Source organism: Eptesicus fuscus, chromosome 11 (assembly GCF_027574615.1).
Source record: "Eptesicus fuscus isolate TK198812 chromosome 11, DD_ASM_mEF_20220401, whole genome shotgun sequence".
Lineage (NCBI taxonomy): Eukaryota > Metazoa > Chordata > Mammalia > Chiroptera > Vespertilionidae > Eptesicus > Eptesicus fuscus.
Window position 1 is genome coordinate 32,295,339 of NC_072483.1, and position 13,635 is coordinate 32,308,973.

The following is a 13,635-nucleotide window of genomic DNA, read 5'->3' on the forward strand; positions in this document are numbered from 1 at the left end:
CTACCCACAAGTCCTGTTATTCTGTCCATTGGTCTGATGGAGAAATACAATTCAAAAATGATATACTCAAACAGCCAGGCAGGTAACATGTAAATTAATTAGGAAGTCAGGTGGCAAAAACGGAGGGGCATATTTTCTATTTAAGAGGGATTAGCTTCCGCTCAGCTAGAGTGGGCTCACGCACATTCAGAGCTTCCTCCTCTGACTTTTTAAGAGAAATGGGAAATCCTAGATTTGTACACAAAATTTTCTGATCTAAAAATTCTGGCAACTTAATTCAAAAAATTTAAAAATTGTGTCAACTAAAAAAGCATATCTGTGCCTACACCCTGTCCATGGACTGCCACTATTTTATTTATGATATAAACCTGTTGCTACTTAAATTCTATGGAAATCATATTTTCAGTGTAATTGTCCTTACCCTGTAACAATTAAGGACTATATTCACACTACCATTTATTTCTTGACACAAAGTCTAGATCCTTTATGGCTTTGGTGATTTTGATACCATACTATTAGGTATAACTAAAACCAAATTCTTGGCAGTATAAAGACATGGAGATCTGATCCAAGGACTTAATGACATAAACTTTCTGGGAGTCCTGGCAAAATACAGAAGAGCTCATCCTAAAATGCGGCCCACTCACATCGCTCTGCAGTTCGTAGGCCTTTTTGGCCTGAATCACATCGTTCTGGTCGGGCAGGCATGTCCATTGGTGTAAGCGTTGGCGGTAATCAATGTCGCTGACCAGAATCTGGCAATTTTTAGAATGCAAGATGGAAAGCATATCCACAGGGCTTTGGAACTTAGTCTTCCATTTGGCCCAGTTCAGCCGATACTCTCGTTCGTTCTGAAGCTTGCCAGCTATGAGGGCCCACCGGATCCTGCTGTCATCCCTGGCGGTGAGGGTGCCCACGTAGTGGCCCTTCTGCTTCTCATGGTCAAGCTTGTATTTATACTGGAGATACAAAAACACAGCAGATGGATCACAGCTCGTACTCTCAATGCACCTAGTCCTAGGGCATTCACTTACAAAACTGAGACGTTAATCGAGGCCACACTCACATCACTGGCGATCTCCCTGGAAGCCTTGGCAGACTGTATCGGGATGGCATCCAGCCGCACGTCGCAGCTCACCTTCATCTCATCCCAGCCCTCACGGTAAAGTTTCTAAAGAGAACAGAGGGTATCATTCCAGGTTCAAATTTACCAATAACTCCAAGGGCTCATGTAGAATTATTATCAGAGGGGTGCAGTTTTGAAGACACAGAGCCAGTTAAAGAAAAGGGGATAGGTGAGAGAATCATTCTGCATCATGGTACTGAAGTATAAAATCGTGTCTGGAGTCCAAATATCTGAGGTTGACCAGAGTTCTTTCTTTTTAATTTCAATCATAGCCTCCACATAGTTGTAAATGGTTTATGTAAAAGAGTTGAGTTGCTTCATGGATTGGTAGCTTTGGGATAAATTTCAGTTCAGACATGAATGGGCTAGTATTGAATTTCTTTATTCAATCATTTAATTTATTTAATTTTAAAATTCAATTCAATTTTGTAATATTTAAAAGTAAAAACTTTTTAAATTTGTGAGGCCTTCCCCCCAATGTGGTTTCTTAGATTTTATGTGATTGATGATGCATATTGTTTGGGAATGTTAGATGTTCCCGCTGAAGTACAATTGAGTATTAATAGCCATTTTTAAAGAAAAATGTGTCTTTTTTTTTTTTGTAAAGAGAAGTTAAGATACTGGTTTATAGATAACTTTATAAAGACTATACTTTCAGGGATCATTTCTATAGTTCATAACAGAGAACTTTAAAAATATATGTTCATATTTAAATAGGCACAGTCTGTAGTGACAATGTCACAAAGACTCAGAAATAACAGCAATTTAAATGTATAATTTAGAAAACATACCAACCAGTATGGGATCTTGAACAGTGAAGAAAGGAGAGGTGAATTTTAATTATTGATAATTTCATCCTTTGCATATCTGAACTATGAGTGCTCAGGTAAATTGTGTCTTTGTAAGTATGGATACATTTTATAGGAATTTTCATTCAAGTTTTTGTGAATGTGGGTGGTCCTATTTTAATAATCAACTTGTTTTCTTAGCAAAAGAAAAAGTATTGGGGGCAATGGAGAAATAAGGACACATATGTAATACCTTAATCAATAAAGAAAAAAAAAGAAAAAGTATTCTCCACATTTAAATTTATTATACTAGAGAATATTCAATGCAAACTTGTCATTATATTATTTTAAATTATTGCTTTTATTTATTTCATTTTGTTACATATTATTATTACACTATTTTTTAATCATGTCTTTATTTCTTTATTTTTGTTTGCTTATGTGGTCAAATGTATTTTTTATTTGAATTAAAAATAAATCTGGCTTGAGACCAAACTTCTTCATCTACTAACTTTGAAAACATGAAAATTCCTTAATCATTTTAAGTTTCAACTTTCCTATTTGATATAACAAAATAACCATATTTTACTCATGTGGCTAGTTTGAAGATTAAATGAGTCAATTTAACATGAATTTGCTTGGTTACCTATAAAGTTGTATACAAATATTCTAAAAACATTGTGCTTTCTAAATGATGGAAAGTTTTAAATAGTGAATTTCATAAAGTTATAATCATGGTGACAACTAAATAAAATGCACATTTTGGTTGACATGCAAATGGGATGTTTGATTTCTTCCCAAGTACAAGCCATTCTCATTAATATGTAAATATCTAAAGTTAATAACTTTGCTTTTGGCATAGTTTCAAATATTAGTCTTGCTTATGTCATCATATCCAGCTGGGAAATTCATCATGCAAACAAGACCACAAGAAACTTTTGAGAAAATTCCTGCCCAAGTTGCCCCTGGATCAAACCAGAGCGCTGAGGAGGCCGTGCTCAAATGAAGAGCTGACGGCCTCTCCACCCAGTCACTTGACAAGCGAACACTGCCCAAAATACTGATTCCGGTCCTCCCGCTCCCCACCCCACCCCCCACAAAAAAAGTATCAGGGCCCTAACATTTTATTTTTTCCCAAGCCTTGGAAAAAATTAGCTCTCAAGTGGCTCAGTATAATAGAGTTGAGGGTACACAGTTGGACACATGGTGAGAAATCTTTGCTTGGCAGGTTCCTTCTCTCACAAAGATGTATTACTTTTCGAAAGATGCAAAGTTGCAATCTATGGTGAGTTGCACTAAGGAAGTATCCTTCTTCTAAGGTTATGCTTATTCTACGTGAGAAACCCCTGTGATCCATGAAGGCGGTACCTTCTTGAACGTTGCTGAATTACGTTAGCCCCATAACTAAATTCTCTCATTTTATCTAACAGATTTTTAATTAAGTTGATGCCCTCGCTTCTCCCAGGCATATGATGATTTATTCTGCAAATAATAATAATTTTGAATTTTTCTTTCCAAAATTTATCTCTTATTCTTACTCTCATTCAATTATTTTGGCTTGAATGAGAGGCTTACTCAGCTAGAACTTTTAGAACACTGACAATGTTAGTGGTCATCCTTGTTTTACTCCTGACTTGAATGAGAAGTTTAGTTACTGAGGATGTGCCTGGCCTTGGATTTGAGACTTATTCTTGTAGTCACATCAAGACAATACTCATTTATTCTTATTTTGCTATGATTTGATTTTAGAAAATAAGAACAGATATTGAATTTTGTTGCATGCATTATTCCCTTTTGTTCTATCACATTATTGGGTTTCTGAAAATAGAATCCTCTTGGAATTCCTGGATGAACCCTAGCTGTTTGTGCCATGTATTTATGTCCAATTTTATGTATTAATATTTTACTTAAGATCTTCCTCATCATCATTGGTCTAGTTTCCATTGTGAAACTATTTGGACAAGTTTTGATAACTGTAATGGCTTTTTTTTCTTTCATTGGGCTCTATGGTAGTCTTTTTCCCCCCCATTAAAGTTTTGAAAGAATTCTTCTGTAAAATCATCTGGGTGACCATGACATTTGAGAGAATGTAACGTCTTTAATAATCCTCTCAATTTCTTGCTATATGTTTTTATTCTTTTTCTGGGGTCAATTTGGTAATTTGTAATTTCCTAGAAAATTCCCTATAGTCCAGATTTTAAAATTAATTTGTAGAGTTTTGCAAAGAATTCTCATATTTCAAGTTCACCTGACTCTGTCATTAATTCCCCTTTCTTGTTTGTGGGTCTCTTCATTCCTCTTTCATCTTTCTTGTCCTTACTCTCTTCTCCCTTTTATCATGTTGACACTGGCGCACCAATAACTGACCCTGCCCACTGACTCTGAGCCGGGGATCTGCTCCTTTCCTCACTCCTGGTCCCAGCCTGATGGTGAAGAGTCTTTCTTGCCTCCGCCAATCTTCTCTCCCTTGACTATGAAGAGTTCCACTGGTGATATTGTAGCACCAACTCAATGACTCTCTAAACAAAAGGGAGTCTGTTGCAGTACTTACATTGCTCACATTGAGCGCATTGGCTCTGGCGAGATTAATTTCTGGAGTATCTGGCATTATGTGGATCGAAGTTTTATCCTTGTCCCAAACTTCTCTGTACTTTGGCTATGGAAAGAACCAATAACAAAAAAGTTACTTCATAATTTATAATTTTGCTAGTTCCAATGCGCAACTTTAAATTTTTCTGATCCAAAACATTCTCATGTCTAGAGTCTTTTCACATAGATTACTCAAATTTGATATAAAATCTGTATTACTGTATTAATACCCTTTATTAATACTTTGAGTTTTGGTTTAAAATTAGAAAGTAATAATAGAGCAACTCCATCAACATTACTTATTAAAATATTTGCTATCATCAATATTATGATTATTAGATTACCAGGTTAATGATTTCTTTCTTTCTTTTTTGTTAACCCTCAGCCGAGGATATTTTTCCATTGATTTTTAGGGAGAGTGGAAGAGAGAGGGAAAGACAGAGAGAAACATTGATGTGAGGAAAGACCCTCCCAGGGCCTGGGCAATGATTTCATTTATTTTTATCACAAACCTAATTTATTATAGAGAAAACTAGAGGCCCGGTGCACAAAATTCGTGCACTGAGGGGGGGTGTCCTTCAGCCCCCCCTGCCCCCTCTCACAGTCTGGGAGCCCTCAGGGGATGTCCTACTGATGGCTTAGGCCCACTCCCTGTGGGCCTAAGCCATCAGTAGGCCTCCCTCTGCAGGAGGCAATCTGGCTGATCAGGGGAAGGTGATCCTCCCATCACCCCGCTGCTGCTGCCACTGCTGGCCACTGCAGCCGCCAAGGTGTTTTCATCAACACGAACTCTAGTCCCTTCACCACGAAAAAATGACAACTTTCTTTAGGCATTTTCAAGATGTCTCTTTCACAGGATATGACATCTCTTTCTTTCTTTCTTTCTTTCTTTCTTTCTTTCTTTCTTTCTTTCTTTCTTTTTTATCCTCACCTGAGGATATTTTTCCATTGATTTTTAGAGAGTGTGGAAGAGACAGGGAAAGACAGAGAGAAACATCAATGTGAGAGGGACACTTTGATTGGTTGCCTCCTGCATGAGCCCTGACCTGGGCCCCGGCTAGGGAGGAGCCTGCAGCCTAAAGTAAAACTGCTAAATTAGATACAATCTGGCTAATGTCCTATAGGACAATAAAACCATCACTTTTTCAATTGGTGTGTCTTCTAGACAGAAATTAGTTACATCTTTAAAAGCCTGAAAATTCTTTTCATCTTCTCACTTTGATGATCATTATATGTAACTTTCCTGGGCTGTAAAATGTCAAAATATATGGAACTTATTTAATTGGTGTGTCAGAGTTATGTGTTTCATAAAAAGAAAATGATCATTCTGTGGGCCTCTAATGCCCCAATTATACTGAAAGGACTTGCTGTCAACGTTTTACTCCGGGCCTGTGCTGGGCCATGGCCTGTGCTCCCAGGCTGCTTGGTGGGGCCACTCTGACCTTCTGGGGCCAGCGATGGTACCAGGAAGGCTGCTTTGGCTGGGCCGCCCTGGCCTCCCAGGGCCAGCGATGGTCCCAGGAGCCTGTGGGCTTGGTGCCTGTCCCTGGGACCCAGGCTGCTTGGCGCCGCCCCGCCCCTGGCCACTTGGCGCCTGCATATGCAAATAACCTGCCAGCTTTGTTGGGTTAATTTGCATATTCACTCCTGATTGGCTGGTGGGTGTCACGGAGGTACAGTCAATTTGCAGCTTTCTCTTTTATTAGTGTAGATGGTACTTACAATACTAATATTTTCAGCATTTGACTTAGCAAGGACAACTTCTGGTGTGTCGACGATGCTTGTGTACTTGAGATTCACCACAGGTGTCCGGTAGACACTGTCTCGTAGGATCTCCTGGGCATTTTTGACTCTCAGTACTTCGGGAGATCCATCTGGCATCCAGCCAATGCCACGCAACCACTCCAAGTCAGCCTTGTAGATAACCTGAGAAAGAAAACAAAGTCAGTTAGAAACAGGCTTTTTTAAAAATTAGTAAAATAGGCAAGGAATTTGTATGTTACATTTTATCTTCCACAAACAGCAATAAAAAATGAGTACTCTCCTGACAAACATAACTTCTCATATACACAGTAGTGCTTTGTTCTGCCTTTCCTCTGTGGCAGGGGGTCCGTGTTTGGGTGCATGTGCACATTTTAAAAAGCAGAAAGATGTAGAAAGAGCTCTCTGTTTAGGGGATGCATGGAAAATTTTTGAATAATATTAGGTAATCATCCTACTAGTCAATGTGGAATTTAAAGCAAGAATAATGGGAATCATCCTACTAATCAATGTGGAATTTAAAGCAAGAATAAAAAGTTCTCCACAAAGCAACCAGAATGATCTTTTCAAAGTTCGAAATTCAAACCTGCAGTCACCACATCCCCTCATCCTGTGACTTCCCATTGGTCCTAGGATAAAGATCAAAATCCCTAACATGGACTAGAAGATAAGGGATGATGTAGCACCAGTCCTGACCGTTCTCCCAGCCTCACCTTACGTGTACTTCCCTTCCACCTGTGCATTCTGCCAAACCGGCCTTCTTTCAGTTTGTGTTTTGCATATGGCCCCCTTTGCATATGTTGCTCATTCTGCAGGCACATCCTCTGTGTCCTCCTCAGAGCCACCTCCTACTCTCCCTTCAGAGCCACTAAATCAGCAGTTCCTTAGATAAGCTTTCCCACCTCTCATGAGCCAGAGATTACTCCTCGGCCATCTTATTATTTGCTGATATTCTCCAATTAACACCTATTTCTTTGTTATCAATTCCTAAAGTCAGGAACTTGGTCTCATTTCTTCTTTATTTACAATTGTAACTTTAGTGTTTAGCACAACACTTGGCACATAATGTGTCTAATATTTTAAAAAGACAATTAAGAATTCAATCCCTACCCTAGCTTCACAATTCTGATCTCAATTGTTGTGCTTTTTTTCCCCCAAGATAGCAAGCATCTCCCTTTGAATTGGGATTTTCATGTTCTTGATTATCTAAACTTGTTTCCCTAGACATAGGTAAGTGGTAAACCATATCAAATTGCTTTATGTTAAGCACCAGTTGTTAATTTTATAAAAAACCATGATGTTCTTCAGAAATGATATCTTAATAACTAGGTAATAAGATACAAATACCAGGCTAAAAAGGTAGTAAGAGGATTGAAAAAGGTAGGAAACTGTCTACCTACATGGAGAATGACATACCCAGAATTCAGAAGAAAGGATTCTCAAAGAAGATTACATACACATTTTGAAATTTCCCTCCCTCATTCTCTAAGAACTTGATTGCTGTGCATGCCTCAGTTCACTAACGTGGGTCAGGTTAGTGAACAGACTGCCTTCCTTGAGAAAACGGCCTACCTTCACCAGGTGGCAATTCATTTCAAGTGATGGGCGTACATCCTGCAGGAAACTCATTCATTATGAGAATGCATCTTTTGAAGCTTAGGGGAACCAAGTTCACATAATTAAAAAAAAAAAAAAAGGTATCCCTTCTATAGAAAAAATAAATAGCCCGAGAGAATCATCATTTCCAAAACATTGAATGGGCATAAAATATGAGTAAATCTAAAAGCACTTCTGGTAAATTAATGAAACACCAGGCTGTGAAGAACACCAAGTTAAGGGAAACCAGTGAGTCTGGAGCCTGCTGCTAACCTTTGAAATTAATTTTAAGGAAAATAGCCTGTCCTTCTTCAATGCATAGTTGAAGGACCAGGACAGTCCTTAATAAACTACAAACACTGCCCATGTTCACAAGTCTATAGAAGAATTATGAAAATAAAAACTTAACAACAAAAACGAAAACGTTCTGAATAAACCCAGCAGTAAGGTAGACACTTAATAAGCTTATGTAGGGGGGTGTGTTGTATTTTCCCACGCACTGGAAGGAGCGGTCAGGCAGAGCTGTGGACGGCTTCCTTCCCGGGGACAGCTCACCCCTCAGGCCCCTGCCCTGGTGCTCCCTTCACAGGCACACACTTACGTCACTCTGCAGGTCATACGCGTTCCTGGCGTGGATCACATCGTTCTGGTCAGGAAAGCAAGACCACTGGTGCAGGTACTGGCGATAGTCCACGTTGCTTGCTAATGCCTGGCCTTCTTTGGCAGTGCTGATGGACACCATGTCCCCCGGGATGGAGATCTTAGCCTTGTGGTCATTGTAGGCCTTTTTGTACAGCCTGTCATTCTGCATCTTTAATACATTTGCTGCCCAAGCCAGTTTAGGGTCTTCCTTGGCATTGCGACATCCAATATAGTGGCCTTTCTGTTTCTCATAAGCATTCTTATATAGATACTATTGGGTGTGAACAGAAGAAAGAACAGTTGTTTTTCCAGATTCAATTAGTCTAGGCAGTCAGTTCAGAATAGCTCCGTTCCCTTAGATTCCTCTCTTTGGGGCACTACAAGCACCTCTAGGCAAGAACACTGTGAGCACCTCTAAGGCAAGAAGTGTGCTTCTAGCTTATCCTCCAGTACAGGCTTGTCCAGTGTTTCCCAAACTTCAGTCAAGGTTTGGCACCCTCACATGGTTTGCCACAAACATGTGCCAAATGTACTTCATACTTTAAGTCAATTTGATCCTTTGTTTAAATAAATTTATTTTTTTAAAGTGTAAACTTACTTAAATGGTTATTTTAAAATTTATAATTCTATCTAAATGGGATAAAATCAGTATTATTTCTAGCACACATGGAAAGACATATATAACCACTTAAAAATGCTTGTTTATGTATTGCATAATATATCACTCTGAGAAACAACAGAATTCTTTTCACCCATAAATCTCTAAGTGCTAGTGAATTAGCTTATATTGAGGAGATATTGAAAATAAAATAAAAATCTGTGCTTAAACGTAAGAAGAGCAGAACTAAGCAGAGATGCATGAAGACCATCAAATTGTTGTAAAGTTGTTCTTCGATTTGGGATTTTAAAACAAGACACTAATAACAATGACCTCCACTTTACTTAAATATAATTCCTGGGGAAATACGTTAAAGATTAGTATGGCATTAGCCCCCTGTGTGCCTCCTAGTGTTTGTCAAAGCTGGGCTAGGAGGGGCTCTTACATCACTGGCGATATCCCTGGAAGCCTTGGCATGTTGGATCCCAATGGCATCTGCTCTCAGGTCATAGCCGGTCATCTTGACATCTTCCCAAGCTTGCTGGTAGTGTTTCTGCAATTGGAGATTGCAATGCTACAGTCAGTCTGAAGAGGGAGCTACTGAGCAACATGCTAACAGTTATACTGAAAACTAATCTCCCCTAGAGCTTTATAAAATAGGCTGGTTTCATATGGAACTTATGTTCCAATCATTTTTTTCATGAAATTTAGTAAAGTTATCTCGAATAACTTTTTTTAAAGAAGGAAATTTAGGAGACAGGAAATCATGTTAAAATGAGAAAAAGTATTATTTGGCTTTTAAAAGGAAAATCAATGATGGGCCACTAAAAAGAGAGCTAAGTATTATTGTACATGCATAGGTACTTTTATGTGTGTTTTGGCAAAATCACTGCATTTTTCCTTCCAACAAAGATAAAGACACACATCTCTAAACACACACACACACACACACACACACGCATTAGCTTAAAGACTAGAAATAAAAAGAATTGTAGGGAAACACCTTTTGCTAAATTCTTTCCGGAGCATACTGCCTAAAGGTTCAGTTAGGCAAGACTTACGTTGCTGATCTGCAGGGCATTGATCTTGGACTGCAGCATCCCTGGAGTGTCGGCTGGCACATTCACATTAGTCTTCTCTTTGTCCCAGGCATCGCGATACAATGGCTGGTAAAAATGAAAAACTAAGGATGACTGACGAGTAAATAAATCAATTACCATATGAATAAAATTACAATTAAAAATTCTCTTTGAAGGTTTTCTTATATAAATATAGATCACATTTTGTTTTTATTTAGGAAGTGCCAATAGTGACTTCAACAAGAGGAATATATTCGTATGTAATATAATATAAATGTAAATGAGTCAGAAACATGGTAGTAAAATAATCCTTTTGCATTTATTCATATGTAATTATCAGGAAGTAACCTGCATCGCAGGTAACTACAATATTCCACATTGCTAATAAAGTCCTGGCTCTCTTAACTAAAATAACTAATAATGTCTAATGTTGCTACCCCTGGACTTTTCAACTTATTTTAAGATTGAATACAAAAAAAGATGTCAATTTTGTAATCATGGTATTAACTGGTTGACCAGTATTATAGGCAAGGTCTTAAAATGTCTTCAAAGTATACATCAGAGTCTGTGAAACATGAAGATACCCACTACACTTATATTGAGCAAAGAGTTATCTAAGCAAATGAAATGTGGATACTGTTAATCGACTGACTATATAAAATTCTATCTGGATATATGTATCTTCAGGATCCTGATGCTGGTATTGAGAAGGCTAACCCCTATTTTGTAAAACTACTGTTTGGAATTCTCTGCTGTTTTTTTAGATGACCTCTTATTCTAAAAAAATAAAAATAAATAACTTTGCTTTCTAGTCTGCTTTAGCCTGCTTGAATAATGAGGAAGATAAACTTAGCTGTCTGACCTTGTAGGCCAGAGACTAGATTTACCCATACTCTCAATGCCATGCCAGGTGTATTTTTTAATTGGATAGAACTGTGTTGTTTTCAAGGCCAGCAGCGAGATAACCACTAAGCACACATAGGGCTGGCTCTTTAATAAAAAGGGAAGTTCTGCTTGTAGCTTTGCTTAGAATTTGAATTCATTTTCTCTAAGCCCACCGCGGTGAATAAAGTGTAACTCCAAACTCTCTGAGCATTACTTGATTTATTCCAGTTCTCTGTAACAGTATTAGCGGTTTAAAGTTCACAGCTTACCTCGCTGATCTGTAGAGCATTGGTCTTTGCCAGAATGACTTCAGGCGTATCAGCAATGCTGGTGAATTTGAGGGTCTCAGGCTTTGTACGATACAGCTTTTCATTGAGGAGATCTTGGGCATTCTTCACTCTCACCACTTCCACAGAACCCTCTGGCAACCATCCAATACCCTTCATCCATTCCAGGTCTGATTTGTACACGTTCTACAGGAAGGAGAGGACCACAGAGTGCAGAAGAGTCAGATTTGTAGTAGAGCACAATGCCAACAAACCACACACAAGATCTCTATTTAAATCAGCTGGGTGGCCAATCCCATGAAACTCAAGGATCAGCATTAAATGTTAACATTTGGGCGTAATGTCTCTGGCACACATCTCTGTGAGAAGTTCACAGGATCTATCCTGCAGGAATTGGAGCAGGGCTGACAAGTGGCATTTGGGGAATGACAGACTGCAATGGCATAAAATGCAAAGCTGAGCTTTTGTGCTCACCACTTGAAACCTGCCTTTTATGTACCACTGGGAATTCCTACAGATATATCATCTGCAGGAATTTAGGGGAAAAAGGCCTTAGATGCATGTATAATGAGAAAAAATACATATCTATAAACATTTTTCTCTATATATGAAAACATAATATAAATATGTATTTTCCTATATGCACCAGATAAACTTGAAAGGCAAAATTTTCTTATGATTAACCTGTTTCTGAAACTTAGATATCTGATAATGTATCACAAATGTACTGGATCAGAACAACTGGGACTGAAATGTTTTATCTAATTACATAGAATTAGCAGAGTGATTTTCATCTTGATGGATAAGGCCTTGTTGCATAAGAAGGAATCCTCTATAAGATTGAAAAACACTCAGAAAAACTCTACTAGCATGAAATGTACAGACTATGCTAGGTTCTTTCTATGAAGATTACCAGTTAAATTCTGTCCCCGGGAATACACTGTGCTCACACACACAGGCACACATCTCCCCAAGGGTCTGGTGATAATATACGCACATCGCTCTGCAGTTCGTAGGCTTTCTTGGCCTGGATCACATCATTCTGATCTGGCAGACATGTCCACTGGTGCAGATAATTGCGATAATCCACGTCGCTAACCAGGACCTGGCATTTCTTGGCTTGAACAATCGACATCATGTCCAAGGGTGTATTGTAAATTCCTTTAGACTTCTCATAAGCTTTCCTATATTCTCGGTCACTCTGGATCTTGGCAGCATGGATAGACCATACCAATTTGGGGTCATCTTGTAGGCTGCGGAAACCCACGTGGTGGCCCAGTTGCTTACGGTAACCTTCTTTGTATTTGTACTAAAGTGGTGAAAAAACAGATAAAAAGACGTATGAAAATAATGTGTTAGAGAACTTTTCATGACATGTTTCAGAATATTTTATTTTTAAAAAAATATATTTTATTGATTTTTTACAGAGAGGAAGGGAGAGGGATAGAGAGTTAGAAACATCGATGAGAGAGAAACATTGATTAGCTGCCTCCTGCACACCTCCCACTGGGGATGTGCCCGCAACCAAGGTACATGCCCTTGACTGGAATCGAACCTGGGACCTTTCAGTCCGAAGGCCGACGCTCTATCCACTGAGCCAAGCTGGCCAGGGCAGAGAATATTTTCTTAATGTAAATTGGCTCGACATTGGGAGTCATTATGTACATCAGTTCACCTTAAGGAAATTAGAAAGGGCTGTTTAGATGGCTTTATAGAGGACATGAGTAAATCAGGAGGGACAGTATGGTGAACAAGAGTAATAAAAAATAATAATAGCTAACATTTACTGAGCCAGACTCTATTATGAGTGCTTCAAATGTATTAGGTTGATCTATCTGATATTGTTGATTTTTTTTTTAGTTAAAAATGGTTGATAGTGGCAATTATAAGTTCATTTAATCCTCACAACATCTTTATGTGGTAGTACTATTATTATCACATATTTCAAATGCGGGGGGCGGGGGGGGGGGAGGCACAGTAAGGATAACCATTGTCCCCCAAATTGCCTGGCAGATGGAAACATTAGGTCAGATGGAAACATTAGGTCAGAAGGTACTTCAAGTAGGAAAAAATCATGTGTGATTTAGGAGACAGACAAGATGTACTAGTATGTTTCAGGAATGGAAAGCAACGTTGCTGGTTTGAATCAGAAGATGACAGTAAAAGACCCATGGATAAGAGTTTGTGGTCCACACTTGTCCTAAATGTTTTAGGACTAGAGTTAGATAGCTTCTCTTTCCCATGTTTAGATCCGATAGGCAAATTTAGACAAAAGGGAGATAGA

The 13,635-nt window shown here is 38.6% G+C and overlaps 1 protein-coding gene across 1 annotated transcript in view; it reads right to left on the minus strand.

Annotated features, from left to right (window-relative positions):
* Positions 1 to 13,635, minus strand: part of NEB (nebulin) — a 191,668-nt gene that overhangs the window by 72,377 nt on the left and 105,656 nt on the right. Inside the window, exons 78-81 of the mRNA XM_054723403.1 lie at positions 6,226 to 6,429; positions 4,466 to 4,570; positions 1,067 to 1,171; positions 648 to 959 (exon numbers count right to left, since the gene is read on the minus strand). Coding sequence (XP_054579378.1) covers positions 648 to 959; positions 1,067 to 1,171; positions 4,466 to 4,570; positions 6,226 to 6,429 — 726 coding nt within the window. The remainder of the gene's footprint in view (positions 1 to 647; positions 960 to 1,066; positions 1,172 to 4,465; positions 4,571 to 6,225; positions 6,430 to 13,635) is intronic.